Here is a 19609-nt window from a genome sequence, read left to right as displayed (position 1 = left end):
ACCATTTCATATCTTAGTTCCCATATGATTTTGGTTTCATTTATGAACTCTTCATTCTTATTCATTGATCTATTTTTTCCTAATGCCAAACCATTTTAATTATTATAGCTTCAAAATAGTTTTAGTATCAATCAGCCAGTTCTTATTGTTTTTCATTTTCAACACTTTTTTTGACTAATCTTCATAATTAGTTTTAAAAACAAACATTAATATTATTTCGTTAAGTTAAAAATTGCTATTTCAGTTGGGATTTCATTAAATGTATAAATTAACTTAGGAGGAAATGATATTTTTCTATCAAAGACCATAGTGTGTCTTTCTGTTTTTAGGTCTGCCAATAGGTTATTAAAGAGTTTTTAATACAAGTCCTGTAAATTACTTGTTATATTGGTCTTTAGGATTCTTTTCAGTTGCTGTATATTAAATGAGATCTTTTCTTTTACCATGATTTCTAACAAGTTATGGTTTAGGAAAGGCTACTGGTTTTAAATAGCTACTTAGCAACTAATCTCTTCTCTGAATTCTCTTCTTGTTTTTTATTGTTTTCCAGTTGGTTCTCCCAGGTTTTCTGGGCCTGGCATCCTCTTTCAGAATGTAAATTACCCCATAAGGTGTAATATTTGTCAGGTCATTTATTGATTACTATTTGGCTAGCCCTGTGTATGCGAGGTTGTGCTCCAATTGTAAATAGGCCCATACTTTCCTACCTGGGTACTTCCCGCGGAAGTCCTGCTTCCCCACCTCAACCACTGCCTTTCCTCTCTCTCAGTTCCTAGAACACCTGGTGCTCCCTCTTGTTTGTGAGATTTCGTGTATCTTATTTCTCTATTCATCACTTCTCAGATCTTCACTTAAAAGTTACTTCCTTCGGCCAACCGCGGTGGCTCACGCCTGTAATCCCAACACTTTGGGAGGCCTAGGTGTGTGGATCACGAGGTCAGGAGTTCAAGACCAGCCTGGCCAAGATGGTGGAAACCCTCTCTTCTAAAAATACAAAAATTAGCCTGACATGGTGGCGGGTGCCTATAAACCCAGCTACTCAGGAGACCAAGGAGACTGAGACAGGGAATTGCGTGAACCTGGCAGGCGGAGGTTGCAGTGAGACGAGATGGCGCCACTGCACTCCAGCCTGGGCAGCAGAGCGAGACTCCGTCTCAAAAAAAATTATCACTTCCTTCAAGAGACCTTCCCTGAGCCCTGGTTGATGGTACCATTTCCTTTGCTCTACTCCTTAAAGGTCTTTGACTGTTGTCTTTTGTAACACCCAAAATACTTAGAAGTGCTGCTGTTATACCTGCCTTCCTTGCTAGACTTCCAGCTCCAGGAGAAAGAGAGGCATGGCCTTCCTTGGTGCTGTAACTGGAGCTCCCAGACCGCCTGGCACATATAGATAACCAAGGGGTATTTGTTGGATTGTAGCCTAAAACAGCCTGCTGCAAATCTGGTATTTTTTGATGTCTTTGGTTTTACCTTAAAACTCAGAAGAATTTTGCCTTCTATTACATACTATGTTTGTACTATTTTAAATATAAAATGAATGTTTTTTTTTTTTAATGGTGGAGTAGATTAACAAACAACAGGTGGTGACCATGGGTTTCCATGCCTTTGTGAACGGCTAGAGATTTAAACTCTCCATCTTTAACTTAAAAGATGAATTAGCTTCTTAATGAACTTATGTTACTATTATGGGCTGAATGTCTGTGTTCCCCCAAAATTCCTATGTTGAAATCTAATTCTCAATATAATGGTGTTTGGAAGAGGAGCCTTTGGGAGGTGATGAGGTCAGGGGTAGAGCCCTCACGAGTGGGATGAGTGCCTTACAAGGAGAGACTAAAGAGATGAGCTGTCTTATTTGTCATGTGAGGATACAAGGAAAAGATGGCCATCTGCAAACCAGTAAGCAGACACTCACCAAACTGAATCTGCTGGCACCTGCATCTTGAGTTTTCCAACAAACTGACAAAGGCAATTATGAATGAGGTTTTACTTTTCCCCCAAATATTTGTTGTGGGAATTAGCAGACCCTAGTTTGCAATGGGTGAAAGAATCTCGTCATTCACAATTTTCTGTGGGCTCCTTCATGCCACCTATGTGAGCCAAAGTCCTGATGAACAGTCAGGAATAGCTGGGTGAGCTACAGGCCGGCAGAAGGAACAGCCCAGCACAAACAGGCCGCAGACTCTGGGTGGCAATATGCAAGAATGTTTGATGAATAAAAATTGAACTTCATAAAGATGAACTTCCCAAGCTTGGATGATAGACCCAGGGACACTGAAAAAGCAGTCACCAAGAGGGATGGAGAGAGCCCAAGGGGACTGTGTGCAGACTTCCCCCCAACTCACACCAGGAGCCTGGTGGGAAAGGTAGAATTCCAAGGAGGGAATTCTGTCTGCTTCAGTTCAGGGTAGAAGCTGGACACCTGGACGCTAGAGCCAGATGCCCCATGTTCATAATCAAAGCACAGACACTTGCTAATGGGGTAATTATAGGCAAGTTAATGGGGTAAAATTAGGCAATTGCCTAAGCCCCAATTTCCTCATCTATGAAGGGTTTTAATAGAAACATGAAATAATGTGTGTGAAGAACTCAGTGCCTTGCCTGTATTGCAATAAAAGATGAACAGATATTACTATTACAGATCACTAAACCAAAGCATTCAAAAAAGCCCATTTTTCAATCCCAGATATTGATTCTCCAGATCTGAGCTGGTTACTGATTTAAGAAGATGCCCAATCTAGTGAAGACAATTGCCCACAAATATAATTTGCCCTTTGGTTTCCTTGCAGAATTTTCCAAATTAAAGTGAGCTTGTCTTCATGCATATGACTTAGTTTACACACATGGGTAGAGCACTTTCCAGAAATTTGACATGATGTTAAAGTGGGAGAGCAGCAGAAGGATCCCAGTGCTCAAGGATCAAGGAGTCAATAGGACATTTTTCTTCTACACAGCAAATCATCCTCCCTATTTGGGGCCTCTATGAAATAGAAGAGATGATGTATTAAAACCTGTTCTTAGAGTGTGGGCTTGAATTCTTGCTTTGCCATAAATGTTGTAGGTGATGTTTGGTGGGTTATCTAACCTCTCTAAGCTTCAGTTTCTACATTTGTAAGGAAGGTATGATAACATAACCGCAGAGAGTTATTATAAAGAGAAACGCTTAGCACAGAACCTGTGTGTATGTGTGTGTGTGTGTGTGTATGTGTGCCACACCTATATACAATGCAACAGGGAATATACTTGTACATATATATGTGTATACACACATACACACACACACACATATGTATACACACACACACACAGGTGCTTGCACAAATATCTGGGAAAGGAAATATTTCAGGCCTAAGCGAACCAGTTCTATTACTATGCAGCCTCAGTTTCTCAGGAGAAATGTTGCAGACTCCCACCTCCCCTGTCCTGAGCCTCCACTCTGGGCAGGCCTATTTGCTCCTCCAAGCACAGCAGCATCCTGCCCACACATGGATTAGAAGCCCTGCTTGGAAATCATTACCATGATGTTCTTGAAATCTGCACAATTTTGCCATAAAAAATGCAGAAATGTACTCACCTTCAATCCATGGGCACAGCTGTAAGAACTGCTTCTAGCCTCATGTCCTTTGAGGCAAGGGGTCATATATTTTTCATTTATTTACATATCTATTCTTCACTGGCCAACTTTTATGTTGTTTTTTGTCTGTGTATTTCCCTGGGTTTGATGAGAATCAATGCTGCGATGAACATCCCCATACTTTGGCCTTCTAACACAAGTGTGAGGGTTCTAAGTAAATATCTAAAAGTGTTCTTGATAACTTTATAGTACACAGTAAGTGCATTTGCCACTACACTGGATTTTGCCAAGTTGCTTTCCAAATATTTTGCTAGATTTCTTCCTAGATACCTTTTCTTTTCATTGGTATGGAAATTTTAAAAATTGTCATTTCAATTGTCACTGGTAGATAAAAATGTTATGGACTTTGATTTTTTAGAACTCTTATATATAACAAATTTGCTGAGCTCTTTCACTCATTGTAATAATTTACCTATAAATTCTGGGATTTTCCAGATGAACAGTCTTATTGTTTATGAAAAATATCAATTGTGTTTCTTCCATTCCAAACCGTATGCATTTAATTTCCTATTATGGTCATATAATACGGCAAAAAAATCTACAGCACTATGTTAAATAAAAGCAAAACTGTGATAGTAAATGCCTTTGTGTTTTAAAAGCATGCTAAATGCTTTTAATTTTTTGAATGTTTTAAAAGCATGCTAAAAAAAAAAAAAAAAAAAAAAAAAGCCAAACAAATCTTTGCTGATAGAAATCAGAATAGTGATTGCCTTCTGGATTAGAGTGGGCCAACTGACCAGAAAGTGTCATGAGAAAGTGTTCTGCCAAAATGCAATTGTACAATGGTTTCTTCTTGGTCATGGTTACATTTGTCAAAATTCACTGAACTGTACCCTGAAGAGCTATACATTTTACGGCCCATTTTCTTCTTGATTTCTAAGGGCTATTTATATATTAGAGATACGAGGCTTTTGGGATATAAGTTGCAGAAGTTTATTCCCACAGTAAAATTTGTATTTTAAATTTGCTTATTTTTTGCATATAGAAATTTTATTTTTATGCCGATAAATTTTCAATCTTTATACTTATAGCTCAGTCTTTTATAGTTATAGTTTAATCTTTTAGAGTTTTATAGTTTCTGAATTTTGAATCATAGGATGGCTTTTGCCATGCCAAGGTTATCAAACAATTATCCTGTGTTCTCCTCAAGTCTTTCATTATAATTTTATTTTGTACATTTAAATCTTTAATTCATTTGTAATTCATCTGTGTATTGTTTGAGGTTTGGATCCAAATTTTTTTTGCTACATGACTTCACATATTATTTCATGAATAAAATTTCTAATATTTCACCATCTTTATATTTTCAGAATAAACTTCTTTGTTCTGTAATATTTCAATAACTTTCAAATTTTATTTTTATATTTTTATATATGTATGTACACACACACATATACACATGCGCTGTATGTGTGCAAATAGATGTAAATAGGTATAGGCATAAACTTTTATAATTTGCTGAAATTTTTCTTAGGATTTCTGCATCTGGTTTATAAGTGCAACGGGTCTGTATTTTCTCTTTCTTTCACTATCCTTTTTGAATTTTGGTAATAAGGTCAAAATAAACTCATAAAAAGAATTTTGTAGATTTTCCTCTTTTTCAATTCTCTGAAACAGTTCTTAAAGCCATCTGGGATTGGTGTTTTTTGTGGGGACATATTTGACTACTGAAAAAGCTCTTAGTTATGACTTTTATGTTCCTTCTTGAGAAAATATTGCTGATTTCTATTTCTTTATGCAACAGTTTTTCATCTAACTTTTCCAATTTTTAAACTTAACATCATCCTCTAATAATTTTAAAAGTCTCTATTATATTCGTTTTACTTTCCTAGTACTGTCTATTGATGTCTTCTCTTTTTTTGCCCTCATTGATTTATTTAAAAACCTTAGGGTGCTCTGACTCAGTGTTTGTGCTGATTTCTTGAATTTCAGGGTTGGAGTAGGGTATAGAAAAGAGAGAAATTGCACAGTAAGAACAAACTTCAGGAAAGAGTCTTCTAATGCCATGGGCAGGTACTGCCTATTTTGATTGGTCATCAAAAGCTCAGTTATTCCTTATTTTCCTCAACTGTAAAGTAGGAATATATTATAGTATCTGCATGATGGAATGTTATAAGGATCAAATAAATTAATACCAAACGAACATTTAAAATATTGTTTGTCACATATAGAGCTGTCATTGATATCATTAGTTGTTGTTATCATTATGTGTAAAGGAGAAATAAAGTAACAAACCCAGGTTTGAGGAATTAGGACCAAGACACTAAAAATATGTTGGTTGCGTGTTTTTCCACACTTGGTCCCTAGGTCCCCCTCTACCTATCTGGCCATCATGTTCCTCACACTGAATGCCCTCCCATTCTCCATGGATAAATGTTGAATTACCATGGAGTGAAGAAGGATGGCTTGAACATGGCCACATCTAATATTTCACAGACTTTCTGGAAGTTGCATTCAAGCCTCACACAATCAGATTTAACACAAACGGCAGGGCTGGGTTAAAAGATACCATAAGAGTAGCCTTATCTTAATGCTTTCTAAATGATTAGTTTATTGAGCATTTAACTGGCTAAATATTTTTATAAGATGTATAAATTTATATGATGTATAAATCCTGAATGAAAAATATTAAAGCCATTGTCACCCCAATAGATAAAGTTTTGCTAAAAAGAGGAACAATGTCGTCTGCTTTAGTGTTCAGGTTAAAGTTTATGTGCAGATACTGGTTTATCTGTCATTGGGTCTATCCATATATGCATATTGACCAACTGGCCTTTCTAGAGCTGTGCTGTCCAATAGAGTAACCAGTAACCACATGTGGCTATTGAAATTTAAATGAATAAAAATTAAGTAGAATTAAAGAGTCAGTTGTTTCATCACACCGGGCACATTGCAAGGGTTCAGTCACCACATTGGCTATTAGCTACAATACTGGACAACTCTAAATTATAGAACAGTTCCACCACCCCAGGAAATTCTAATGAACACCTCTGTTCTAGAGGGAGTTTCATCAATAATTAAAGTAGTAGTAGTTCCACCACAAAAGTACTAGTAGTTCTTGTACAGGTGCCTCAGGGAACAGATCACCTAGTTGTTACTAAAGCAGGCTGAATGCCTGTGGCTATGGCTAGCATGATTAAAAATAATTTGTTCTTCTGAGCAGGTTAAACAAGTGCTTTGGAATGTTATTTATCCTGAGAATTACCATGGAGATTCCAAAATTCAGGAATTCTGAATTAGTGAAGCCCAAATTAATGTGATTTAGTATATTCCCTAGGTCAATCTTGAAGGCTGCACTTCCTTTTTTTTTTTTTTTTTTCTGAGATGAAGTTTTGCTTGTAGCCCAGGCTGGAGTGCAATGGTGTGATCTCGGCTCACTGCAACCTCCACCTCCCTGGTTCAAGTGATTCTCCTGCCTCAGCCTCCTGAGTAGCTGGGATTACACTGTTCCTGGCTAGAGGTCACCTCTGACCCCACTCCCACCTTCTGCCAGTTACATACTTGTTGATATAAATATCACCTATTTTCTGGTCACTATCAGCCCTAAAACATTTGTCAACTTTGGCCACTTTCCTAGAATAGACATTGGACTTGTCATTGCTTTTGCCCTATGAGTGACATCTTTAGCAAAAGCACCTCTTCTCCAACAGTATCTGCCAGCCAGCGCCTGGCAAGAATGGGTAACTTGCAATGTTTCCTGTTGCATAGGAATCGAGTATCAGATCTGCAAATGCTGAATGTGTCACAGGTGGAGGAATAGTCTTCTGATGTACTCACAGCAAGTCACATGATACGGTGAAATACACATGACTCAGAATGAGGGCCAGGGACCATGGGGCTGGGGTTTCCTCTCGTGTTTGTCGGGTGCAGGATTAGCTAAGGAATGACAGCCAGCAAGAAGAGGGTGAGGCTCCTAACATGTTGCAGCAACTCCTGCTGACCCTGATGTGCACGGGCAGGGTCCTTTGGAGAGTCAGTAATCATGAGGAAAAGGATCCCGTGGCTTTTACCAAAATATATGTTTCTTTTCTCCTCTGAGTTGTGGTGACATGCTTGCTAGCATCTTACTCTTTCCTGTCTATCAAAGCCGCCCTGACCATAAGCCAAGGCACTCACCAAATCCTGTTCCCCACACCTCTCCTTTCTCTCTAGGACTCATTAAGAAGGGAGCGCATGGGGTGTTGCTTTGTAAATACCTCATTTCAACTCATGATAAGCTGAGCAAAGCCAAGGGAAGCTGGAGGCAGAGGTCAAGGGAACAAAAGATCAGAAATCTTTGTCCATCACCACCAGGTCTACGATTAAAAGATGCAGACCTCAGAATATGCAGCACTTTCCCAGATATTCCTCTTCCTGAATATCTTTCCATCAATTGTCCCATTTAATTCATCACCATGTTTGCTTATTCCTCCTTCTAAGTACCTCTGAAATGTGTCCACCCTCACCTTCCATCACTCCACTGAAATAACCACCACCTCATTGATGTTAGATTGCTCTTAAGCTCCCCTCACACAACAGCCAGACGGTGATATTGAAAAAGACAAATCTTTCTTGCTTAGGATAAAGACAAAATTGATCAAATCTATCTGTTCTATTGGGACCTACCCGCCTGCCCCTGCTATGCGCTCTAACCTCACTCCTTCAACAAGGCCGTCAAGCCCCCACAGACTTTTCTCAATTCCTCTAATAAGCCAAACTCGTTCCTGCTTCAGGGCCTTTGCACATGTGGTACCCTGTGCTTGACCTATCCTCTTGCCAATGCCCTCCCTCCCATACTCAGCCAGTCACTTTAGTCACCACCTCCTCTTGTGTGTCATTTTACTCCTCAAACTCCTCTCTCCTGGAACTCAATCACACTGAAGTTTTGAATTTATAGGAATGACTATTTGATGAACTCTCTTTCCCATAAGATTTATAAGCTCCCAGAGACAATTATTTTATCTTTTATTTACCATTGTATTCCCAGCTCCTAATACTACGCCTGGCAATTGGGGCATGAGTTAATCTTTATTGACTGAATAAAAAACAATTAACTTGGCTGGGTACGGTGGCTCATGCCTGTAATCCCAGCACTTTGGGAGGCTGAGGCCGGCGGATCATGAGGTCAGGAGTTCGAGACCAGCCTGACCAATATGGTGAAACCCCGTCTCTACTAAAAATTAAAAAATTAGCTGGGTGTGGTGGTGCATGCGCTTGTAATCCCAGCTACTCGGGAGGCTGAGGCAGGAGAATCGCTTGAACCTGGGAGGCAGAGGTTGCAGTGAGCTGAGATTGAGCCACTGTACTCAGCCTGGGTGACAGAGCAAGACTCTGTCTCAAAATAAATAAATAAAAAAATAAATAAATAAATAAATAAATAAATAAATAAATAAAATAACTTTTGTGATTATCCTACCAGCAGAGGAGGATGGTATACAAAGGAAGTGCACAGATGAGAGCCCTGGCTTCAAATCCTGACTCTGCCATCTGTTGGGTGATCTTGGACCAGTTGATTTACCTCTCTAAGCTTTAGTTTTCTCCTAAGTAAAATGGGTATCACCATATTTACATGAGCTTGTGAAGATAAAGAGACATTGAACTACAAACATTGCCATCATTATTGTTATCCAATTTAGACAGATGGGGTGGAAAGTCTTCTGGGGAGGCCACAGGCTCCTCAGGAAGAGTGACAGATTACTCACACCCAAAAGGAAACAGATAGTAACATTTTTTATTAAATATTACAGTGGATCAAAAAGTACAAAATATCTCTTGCCTGCTATGTGATTGGGAAACTATTGGCACGTAATACAGTATCAAAAGCAGTAATAAGTACAATTTGGAAAACATACAAAATTGAGTGTTTATAGTTGGCTCAGCATTCTTCTGGTAGTGTTTAAACTAATGCAAAGGTTACTCAATAACCTCTCCATTGGGAAACTATATAATATCACTGGGCCATGTTGCTATATACAAATAATCACCTTACAGAGCATAGAGGTTACATAGCTGGAATCACCAAAAGTATACAATATTTACAACACAGGAAAGTTTAAAAAAGTATAAACAGCCAAGAGATTATGCTGCTATTCTTCAGACATATTTCAACCATGAGGAGACAGGCAGAATATCAAATACACTAACAGCCAACACTGGACTTTAAGTGCTCAAGATAATCATTGCAATGGTGTGGGTCTCACCAGGGCAAACTCATTCCCATTTCTCTTTAAAATTGGGACAAGAGTAAAACTAGACCAGATGGGACTTGGCTGACCACCACCAAATGTGACTTTGTGGGACGATAAGTGAAGAGAAATAAATGGTTCTCTTTGAAGGCACACTACATAAAATATTTTTTGTGGGACCACCTCGAAATTTCCATCAGACACACCAACACAGTGAAATACAGTACTTGAGAATTCATGCACCAGGTCAGAAAGTTGTAAAGTTAACATTGAGTTTTAACAAACCCTTTTGTATATGCCCTGATAAACAAGTGAACTTAAGAGCTTCTAGCTAGTAAATAAATAAGTCAGTCCTGTGGCAAATATTACAAGTTTGAATCACTTACTAGAAGAATACTTAATTCCGAAACTCGGTTGGGCTTTTTTTTTTTTTTTTTTTTTTTTTATCATGTGGAGTTGCCAAACATTAAACCAGAAGTTGCATGGAAAAGTTTTTTAAAAATATTATTTAGAATCTCCAAATCTCCAGTAAATCACAGACTTAGTGCATTTTGAATTGCAACATTTCTTGGAAGCCACACTCAGTAAATAGATTTATGACTCCACTGCCAATTCGATTCCACAGTTTCCTTTACAGAACTACCAATAACAAAGGTTTGATTGCACAAAGAAAGGCTTGTGCAATTCCATTCAATAATAAGGCCCCTTGAACTCAAACAATGCAAACAAAGCCTTATTTAAGACATTTTAAAACGTCGTTCTCAGCCAATGAAGAATTCAATGGTCTTTTTGAAAGATTTCCAAGATCTCTGTTCAGAGTTTTAAAACAAATAACACACTGCTTCTGTTGGGAATGCATACCCCCATTTCTCTTTATTTGTCCTGATGTTTTGCCGAGGGTATGAGCTTCCTCAGACAGAAACAGTGAGTCTCCTCTCGGAAGAGATGAGAAAAACAAAAGCTGGACTATGTTAACATTGTTTGAAATGGTGTGATCGAATTCCAACATGATGAAACCAGACTGAAATCATTGCAGTGGAAAAAACAAATGCCCCATATTCCAAATAGGTGAGCTCCACTGGGGACAGATGCCCCCCCCCTTTTTTTTTTGAGACGCGAACTCATAGAAACCACATATGATCTAGCCCATGTCTGCTGCAGAACCACCGAAGTTTCCTTTTTCTTCCATGTTCTCCGATTCTGTGACCATTCAATCTAGTGCAACTTTCTTATATGTGTCATGGCTAGCATCTTGCCAGCTGGAATTGAGATTTTTTCCCCCCCTCTAGCTTGTGCAATAGCAGGATAATCTGCACTCACACATTTATAATCTAAATTCTACTAGTCTATCTATGGTTCTATTAAATATATATATATATATATTATTCCACAGGAAGGTAAATAATTAATTGAAGCAAATGGAACTCTTAACACTGGATCTCTACATTCTTTTGTTTCCACCTTTGGATATTAAGTATGTTACATTGAATATTTGGCTTCATATCATGGAGACATTTCAATACAAATGCACAGCATGCATGGCTTTGTTTAAGAGCCGCAGTTTCATTGTTATCAGTTTTGATTATTTTGCAGTCAAGTTACCTATTTAGAAGTTGAAAATTGTCATCAATTTTCCCAGAATTAAGTATCTCAGAGGTAAGACTTAGTTAGCTATGGTTCTAAAGTCTACTGGTAGTGTTGCGGGAGGGGCAGTGGGCTGGGGAGTTCATCCAAGCGGTCTTCAGCAGGGATGGGACTTGGGGAGAAAATCCACTCTCTGTATCCATTGACTTTTAATTAATACAGTTAGAAAATGTGTCCACCTTAATATTACATCTCGGTAGCAAATGGAATACAGTGGCAAGAATGACAACGGACATTCTCCACATCTTTTCACTGCCTGAGCAGCTTGACCATTTACTTCCAACAATAAAAGAAACCAGAAAGTGGACTGTGTTGCCAGGTGGTTAAAAACATGACCCAAACCACCTTCCAAGTTTGTGTGTGTGCACACACAAAACTCACGCCCCATAAACCCAAAGAGGATGACTTTTCTTTTGAAAAGTCTAATCCAGTATGTCAGTTATCCTCAAAGATGTGGCCTGGGAGATTCTTCTTGGGAATGACAGGAAACCAACTGGATGAAAACAACGTGACTACTTATTACTCAAAAGACCGAGGCTAGAGAAGCTATCAGGACTGCAGCTGCTCCTCTTCTGGCCAGTTGAGCTCCATCCTCTTCCCAACCCCCTTTCCCAGATCATTTAAAGGAATCAGTGCCAACACCAATGTAAATCATTTTGGCTCCTGTTCTAATTTCTGAAATTCCTAAAATATCTGTGCAGCCCACAAATATGTCCTCTAGACTCTGTTGTTATTCGGCAGCTTGCTGCCAGTGAGGTTTTTGTTTTTATGATTCCTCTGGTATGTAGGACAGTTTCACAGCCTAGATAAGGTAAGTACAACACTCAATATTTTCACAGAACCCAATACTTCAAAGCAAAGCATTTGGCTGGGTAAGCAGTGTATAAGCTCTTTCAACTATGCCATTTATGAGGAACAAAATCCTTAAGTTGCGGATCTACAAAGGAACGTTCTTTGCACTATTGTGTGCTTGACTGTTTCTTTTTCATTTGTTCCACTAGAATCAGTTGCTTCAATTTGTAAACAATAACTTTACCACCCAAAGCTGCTCAAAATAAGATGTGGAAAAATTACAAACACACATCAACAACTAGGACAGTCAGTCAGCCTCGAAAACAAAACAAAAACAAAAAGACCTGCAAACAAAAGCAATACCATTTAATAATAATAAAAAAAAAGAGACAAGAAGGAACTGGGAGAAAATGGAACTACCTGTATATAAATTAGGTGAGCAAACAGTGATACGGGTAGTTTTAAGAAGCAAATATATACAGTCAATTTAACAGTGTTTACTTCTCTGGATTGTTTAATAGTGTCAAAATGAAAGATCTATTGAAGTTTCACTATACATTGCATTGATTGAACCTTGGAGAGTTTTATGAAAAAGAGGGGCATCCCTTGGCATCTATTTGCCAGTCTTCCTTGCCCGTTTTTTGAAATGCCTGCCTCTTATTTGCCCGGATTGTTTCCTGACCATCTGAACTCAGATGGGGTCCTCTAAGTTCTTCCTGGATATTCACAAATCCCTTCACAAGGCCCATGTGCGAAGTGAATGATCTGGAGGTGCCTGGGCATCTGTGTTGGAAGGGAGTCAAGACTGACCAGCCAAGGCTAGAGCTGTCCCACAAAAATCAGGCATGTTCACCTCCCCTTTGGGCCCCTAAAGCTGGGACTGATCGTAGCCTCAGATTAGAAGAAATACTGCCTTCTAACTCTATAAGCCAGCACTCCTGGGTAAGGAGTGAAGCTCTGTTGGCCATGCCGCTTTGGACTGCTGGGCAGAGCTGAGCCTACAGTTTTGTACTGGGGTGCACGGATGACAGCTGGGAAGATGGAAAGGCAGCTTGAGGATTTATAGCAGCTAAAGGGTAAATGCTGTTATGCAAAAGGTCCCCATACGAACTTCCTACAGGTGTAGCCGCAGCCAAGTGTCTGTACAGCTGCTGAGAATTTGTCGGTGATGTAAAAATTCCTCTTTGCATCACAAGCGAGTGGAAAGCCAGGGGCTGCATGAGCGGAGAAAGCACAGTCTGGTTTTTCAAGTACTGCAGAGAATGAGAATACCCAGCCGGGAGCCTGGAGTTGAGGCCCGAGTTACACAGGCTCCCGGAATACAGACCTGGGAAGATAGGGGAGGAGAGGGGAAGCTTGTGGCCTTCTGAGGCGCCCCCGGAATGCCCACCGTGCGCTGCCTTGCTGCCTTCACTCTCCTGCTCAGAGGACTTCTCCTTCCCAGAGACCTCCTTGGATGGGTCTAAGGGGGACACTGCCCGGGCCTTTTTCCCTGCAATCACAAGGTCCAAATCCTCCAGGCTGCGCTTGATTGGCCGCGCTGCCCCAATGTTCTGTGGGCTCATTTTCCGGTGCAGGATTGGGTGGACCATGCCTTCCATCTTCCTGAAATTCTCCAGTCTCACATGGTGAGGTTTTCCCGATCTTGAAAGTGATTCAGGATATTTTTTAGGGCCCGACATGGTCATGGGTGATACCCGACAGGCTTTGGGGTGACAGTCTCGACTCTGGCTGCCTAAGACCTGGAACTGGGAGATGCCTTTGCTCTCCTGGGGCCCTGTGGTGGAGTGAGCCAGGCCCAGGACCTTGCCGGTAGGTTTGTGCGGGTTCTTGGGAAGGCTCAGATCTGTAGGCTGATCATCCGTAGGGGCTTCTGCTGCCGCCGACTTTTTGTCTTGCAGGTGCAGGGACGTGAGATAATTTACATGGAGCTTTTCTTGGTGTCTGTGGGAAGGAAAAGAACTGTTTTCCGATTCCCTGTACATGTCCCTGGAAGGGTATTTGGATGTCTGTTCATTATGAAGATGGTGCTCGGTGTGTCTGTAGAGGCTATGGAGATGAGGGGACGAGTAGAAGTCGGCCAGGAAGCTAGGCATGTGGGAATGGGGAAGGGCCCTTTTCTCTAAGAGTTTATCCTTGCCCTCCTGAATTTCTTGCTTCAGGACGTAGGAGTCAGCAAGGGGGTTAAGGTGATGCTTGGAGAAGGTGCAGCGGTGGGGATCTGATCGACTCAGTTTCTCATGCTTAAAGATGTCATTGATGGTCTTTCTCTCTTCCGAGGGCTTGCTTCTGAAACTCTGGACGTGCTGAATCACCGATGGCCGGCTGACCGCCATATGGTCAGTGCTTTGGCCATGGTGGGCTTGGGACAAACTGGAACACAAGTCATCCCTAGCAATCAGTTTCTTTTTGCTGATCAAAGGGGGTGGGGAGCCATAAGGGTAGCTACTGGAGAGGCTGGCCCCACTCACTTGGGACAAAAGCTTTTTCTTGGCCAGCGGGGACATGATGCCTGGGTTGCCCCTAGAGTAGAGCAGGGGTGTGTAATTAAGTCCATGGTTCTCGTTCATGGGCCCAGTCAGGTCTTTGTCTTTGAACATGTCAAACGACTGGACCACAAGGACCTTTGGGGTCTGCTTGAGCGCATTATGGATGTCGTCACTGCCCAGCTGATCCACCTTCACGGTGCAGTTGGCGATGTAATCCGCCATGGCGGGCAGTTTGTCGTCCTCCGTCTCATTCTGGTTTGCCAGTGGTGGCTGTGTGGTGGGGAAGCTGGGGAAGGATGCTTCTTGTGGTTCATTTTCAGGGCTCTCTGTAAAACAACACAGTTTGGATTCCTGTTTTGAGTCCACCAGGGCACTAGGAGAGGTGAGTGGCTGTTTGTTGGCCCCAGGGGCCAAGGCTGAATCTTTTTCCGGGGCCAGAGGAGCACTTGGGAGTGGAGGTGTGGGCCCCTTCTCTCCCACCTCCTCTGCCACCTTCTCACTGTTGGGACCTTGGTCTGTTTCGCCGTCCTTCTCTGGGTCTACTCCGGACGCCAGGGGCCTCGCTGAAAATTCCTGATACCCTTCTATTTTTTTCTTCATGTCTGCTGCTGGGAGAGGCTCAGGGATGCTTTTCTGGCTTAAAGTCTCTTGTTCTTTTTCTTGCTCTGATGAAACCTGGTAACATATTTCAAAAGACAGTCAGAAGAAAACCAAACACACTGACACGTTTTGCTATGAAATGAAATATTCCACACAGCAGTTTTACTTGAAAACAGGCTTGTCAATCAGCTCATGAAGTTTCTGTAAAGCTTTATTACTCCCCAATCATGGCTCTAAACAAAGAAATCTAAATTACAGAAACATTAGGGGAAATATGCATATTCGCTTCAGTCCCTTATGAGACACCTATCAAAATAGCAGTGTTATGTACTGATGGTATACAATCATATCACTCCTTGATTCTAATATATAGTTTAATTCTAAGGTTGTCTTCTTGTCAAATCAGTCAATTATCCAAATGGGTTTTAAATTACATGTTGTGTTTTATGATACTCCTGAGAAAGATTTTTTTAAAGCATTTCTCTTTCAAAAATTCAACCAACCCCATGTTAACAACAAACAATGAACTTATTGCAACTCCTTGCTTTTCTTTAAGAGGGCAAACCCCTTCCCAATGTATTCAATATGGTGTACTGAAGATTAGCAATGCATACGTGTTAATAATTTCTACTCAGGCCAGATGACATGCAGATAATGCTAAAATACTGACAAAGTATGAAGATTTCTTGGCAGCCTGTCTACCTGAGGGACAGAGGAGACTAAGTCCTTCTAGGTTGCAGCAAACTACATTTCTATTAAAGCCCAAAATGAAGTTGTCAAAATTCAGACTGTCTGTGCCACCACAAATATAGCTTTGCTGTTCAACGAAATAAATTATAGTCAATGAGACAGATACTCCTTATGTGACCCTATTGACAGAAGTTGTGGGTACCAATTCGATCCATCTGCATTATGTAGCCATGTAAACTTTGACCTTAAGAGGTCATTTTAACTTTCTGTCTGTGACCCAGCTGACTGACAAGCCCTTTCAAAACTGCTGTCATTCTGCCCTGACATGTCTTAGCAGAGCAGTCACAAAACAGTTGTACTGAGCTGGTCTTTTTCCCCTCCTTTTTCCATCTCATCCCCTGAACTTTGTTCTTCTCTGTTAAGAAAAGAGGTGCCTGTAATCTCAGCACTTAGGGGGGCCGAGGTGGGCGGATCACCTGAGGTCAGGAGTTCAAGACCAGCCTGGTCTACATAGCGAAACCTCGTCTCTAGTAAAAAAACAAAAATTAGCTGGGCGTGGTGGTGGGCGCCTGTAATCTCAACTACTCAGGAGGCTGAGGCAGGAGAATTGCTTAAACTCCAGAGGTGGAGGATGCAGTGAGCCGAGATCACGCCATTGCACTCCAGCTTGGGCAACAAGAGTGAAACTCTCTCAAAAAAAAGAAAGAAAGAAAAAGAAAGAAAGAAAGAGAGAAAGAGAGAGAGAGAGAGAAGTGTCTGCCACATTAACATCTTTGGGTAAGATTGAGGATGCTGGTTTAGGAATACGTGGTAACAAAAGTTTTAAGAAATCACACCTATTTCATAGGTATGTTTCCTCAAATCTTTTTTAAAAAAACCTGAATTTTAGGGATTTTTTTTTTTTTTTATTTTTGAGACGGAGTCTCGCTCTGTCACCCAGGCTGGAGTGCAGTGGCCAGATCTCAGCTCACTGCAAGCTCCGCCTCCCGGGCTCACGCCATTCTCCTGCCTCAGCCTCCCGAGTAGCTGGGACTACAGGCGCCGCCACCTCGCCCGGCTAGTTTTTTGTATTTTTAGTAGAGACGGGGTTTCACCGTGTTAGCCAGGATGGTCTCGATCTCCTGACCTCGTGATCTGCCCGTCTCGGCCTCCCAAAGTGCTGAGATTACAGGCTTGAGCCACCGCGCCCGGCCGGGATGTGTTATACCTAAGAGTCTTTGCTTATCATCATTATTTTTCTTTATTTTTGTACTAGTAGCTGCCTTTTCCAGTACAAATATCATTTCTTGTTCTACATTGATAATCATCATTGGTCTCTTGAGCTTATATATGGCATAAAAATACAGAAAAATGAGTATGGCAAGGGAAAAAGGCAAATTGCTTCTAACTGTTAGTTTCTTATGGGGCTATAGTTTGAGGCACGGCAATGGGGGATACTCAGTCCCACTGAAGTTTCTATGATGTAGACCTGCAGTTATATTGCAGTCCCATGCTTCGGGCTGTAAAACAGGTTTAGGAAGTCTTTGAAAGCTAGGCAGAAAAAAGTAAAGGACTTTTTTTCTAGGAAGACATTTTACGATCTGCTTAGTATGTTAAATGTTAGCTTCTCACCATGCAACTTGCAATCCCATTATCTGAATATAGTGGATTCAACTAGAGGGAATTTATCACGCTTTCTATCTCCACTGAGTTCACTGCTTCATATTGAAAACACCAAAAAGTAAAAGCAATGAAAACAATAAAATCCAAACCAAAAACCCCAAATAGAGTTAATAAGAAAAAATACACCTGGCTAATAACATGGTTCTATGTTGGAGGTGGGAAGTGATTCGTATTACAAGGTCAGCCTTGGAGAGGGTGGAAGATTCCATGAGGTTTAGATAACCTCGTCATGACAACCTTTGAAACTTGAGACACTTACAGCTCCCTGAAGGCAACAGTTGTGGCCTACAGGAAACAGAAAGCCTAACAGCTTTAAGGGTTTCTATGGACCCCAGGGAGTAAGGCTCCACTCTTGGGAATGGTCATCTCCCAAGCTGACAGGCTCAGTGCATAGGCTAAGGATTCCTCCTACCATTCATAAACCAACCATTTCAAACTGAATCCCCAAAGTGGAGACATTCAAGGGTCAGCTGTCCCCTTGGTCCGCAGTCTGTCCCCTAGTGCTTTGTGTACATATGACAGCTAATAGAACACAATCATCTGAAATCCTGTAATAAATCACCAGGCCAAAAGTATCAAGGAAAAATGGAATGGAAGCATGCACTTGGAATTTCCTTGCTTTTGGCCATTTATGTTGCAAGTTTGCAGATGTTGAGAAATCTGCATCATCTGGCCAGGGACAGTGGCTCACACCTGTAATCCCAGCATGTTGGGAGCCCAAGGAAGGTGGATCGTTTGAGGTCAGGAGTTTGAGACCAGCCTGCCCAACATAGTGAAACCCTGTCTCTACTAAAGATACAATAATATTAGCAAGGCGTGGTGGCGTATCCCTGTAGTCTTAGCTACTCGGGAGGCTGAGGCAGGAGAATCGCTTGAACTTGGGAGGCGGAGGTTGCAGTGAACCTAGATCACACCACTGCACTCCAGCCTGGGCAACAGAGAGACACTCTGTCTCAAAAAAAAAAAAATAAAATAAAAATCTGCATCATCTTCCTCCTCCCCCTTTTTAGTTACTAGAGCTTAAAATAATTATGAAACTTAATAAAAACAAAAAACATAAATTTCTCCTCTTGGTATCAATACTATTTTCTTATGTAAGAGTCAGTTGGGTAAGTTGATGTCTAGATGGGAGGTTGGTGCGTGTTGTACATGTGTGATTTAAACCAGTGTTTAATTATGAAGCCTTTTATGTGTTCATTATAAACCTGATTTTTTAGGGGGTATTTAATATCAGCACCAAAAAAATTCCCTCTGGGGTTGAATCCTAGAACATGCTGTCTCCAAATGCGGCTAAGTTTTTTTTTTTTTTATGGGCAGCATCGTTTTTTATTATTCATGTTGAAACAGAGCCCAGATCAGCCTACAAGACTGGCTGACTGGCTGTATGCTGGTGGTAATGGCTTCTACCAAAAGGCTGTTGGGGGCTAGGGGTGGCTGGGGCTTGTTTTAAAAAGTTCAGAAACTACCTGTTAATATGAAAAATAATAGTGGTTTCAGAGAAACCATTTCAAAATTCCCCTATAAATAATATGCACTTAAGATTTTTCTTTTTTTCTTTTCTTTTTCTTTTTGAGATGCAATCTCGCACTGTCACCCAGGCTGGAGTGCAGTGGCGAGATCTCGGTTCACTGCAACCTCCACCTCCCGGGTTCACGCCATTCCGCTGCCTCAGCCTCCCAAGTAGCTGGGACTACTGGCGCCCGCCACCATGCCCAGCTAATTTTTTGTGTTTTTAGTAAAGACGGGGTTTCACTGTATTAGCCAGGATGCTCTTGATCTCCTGACCTCATGATCCGCCTGCCTCGGCCTCCCAAAGTGCTGGGATTACAAGCGTGAGCCACTGCGCCCCGGCCATGCTTAAGATTTTCCTAAATTGGTCTCAACCCAAGGCTGTTGCATAGAAATCAATTATGAGAGACAAACACATCTCTAAAGTT

At 41.1% G+C, this 19609-nt stretch overlaps 1 protein-coding gene across 4 annotated transcripts in view; it reads right to left on the bottom strand.

Annotated features, from left to right (window-relative positions):
- Positions 1-9321: 9321 nt before the first annotated feature.
- Positions 9322-19609, bottom strand: part of ARID5B (AT-rich interaction domain 5B) — a 193671-nt gene continuing 183383 nt past the window's right edge. For all 4 annotated transcript variants that reach the window (XM_010367591.2, XM_030940204.1, XM_030940205.1 and 1 more), the window contains one exon: positions 9322-15395. In XM_010367591.2, coding sequence (XP_010365893.1) covers positions 13230-15395 — 2166 coding nt within the window. In that variant the 3' untranslated portion in view covers positions 9322-13229. The remainder of the gene's footprint in view (positions 15396-19609) is intronic.

This window comes from Rhinopithecus roxellana, chromosome 11 (genome assembly GCF_007565055.1).
Source record: "Rhinopithecus roxellana isolate Shanxi Qingling chromosome 11, ASM756505v1, whole genome shotgun sequence".
Taxonomy (NCBI): domain Eukaryota; kingdom Metazoa; phylum Chordata; class Mammalia; order Primates; family Cercopithecidae; genus Rhinopithecus; species Rhinopithecus roxellana.
Note: the sequence above shows the minus strand (reverse complement) of the source record. Positions and strands in the feature narration are given on the sequence as shown.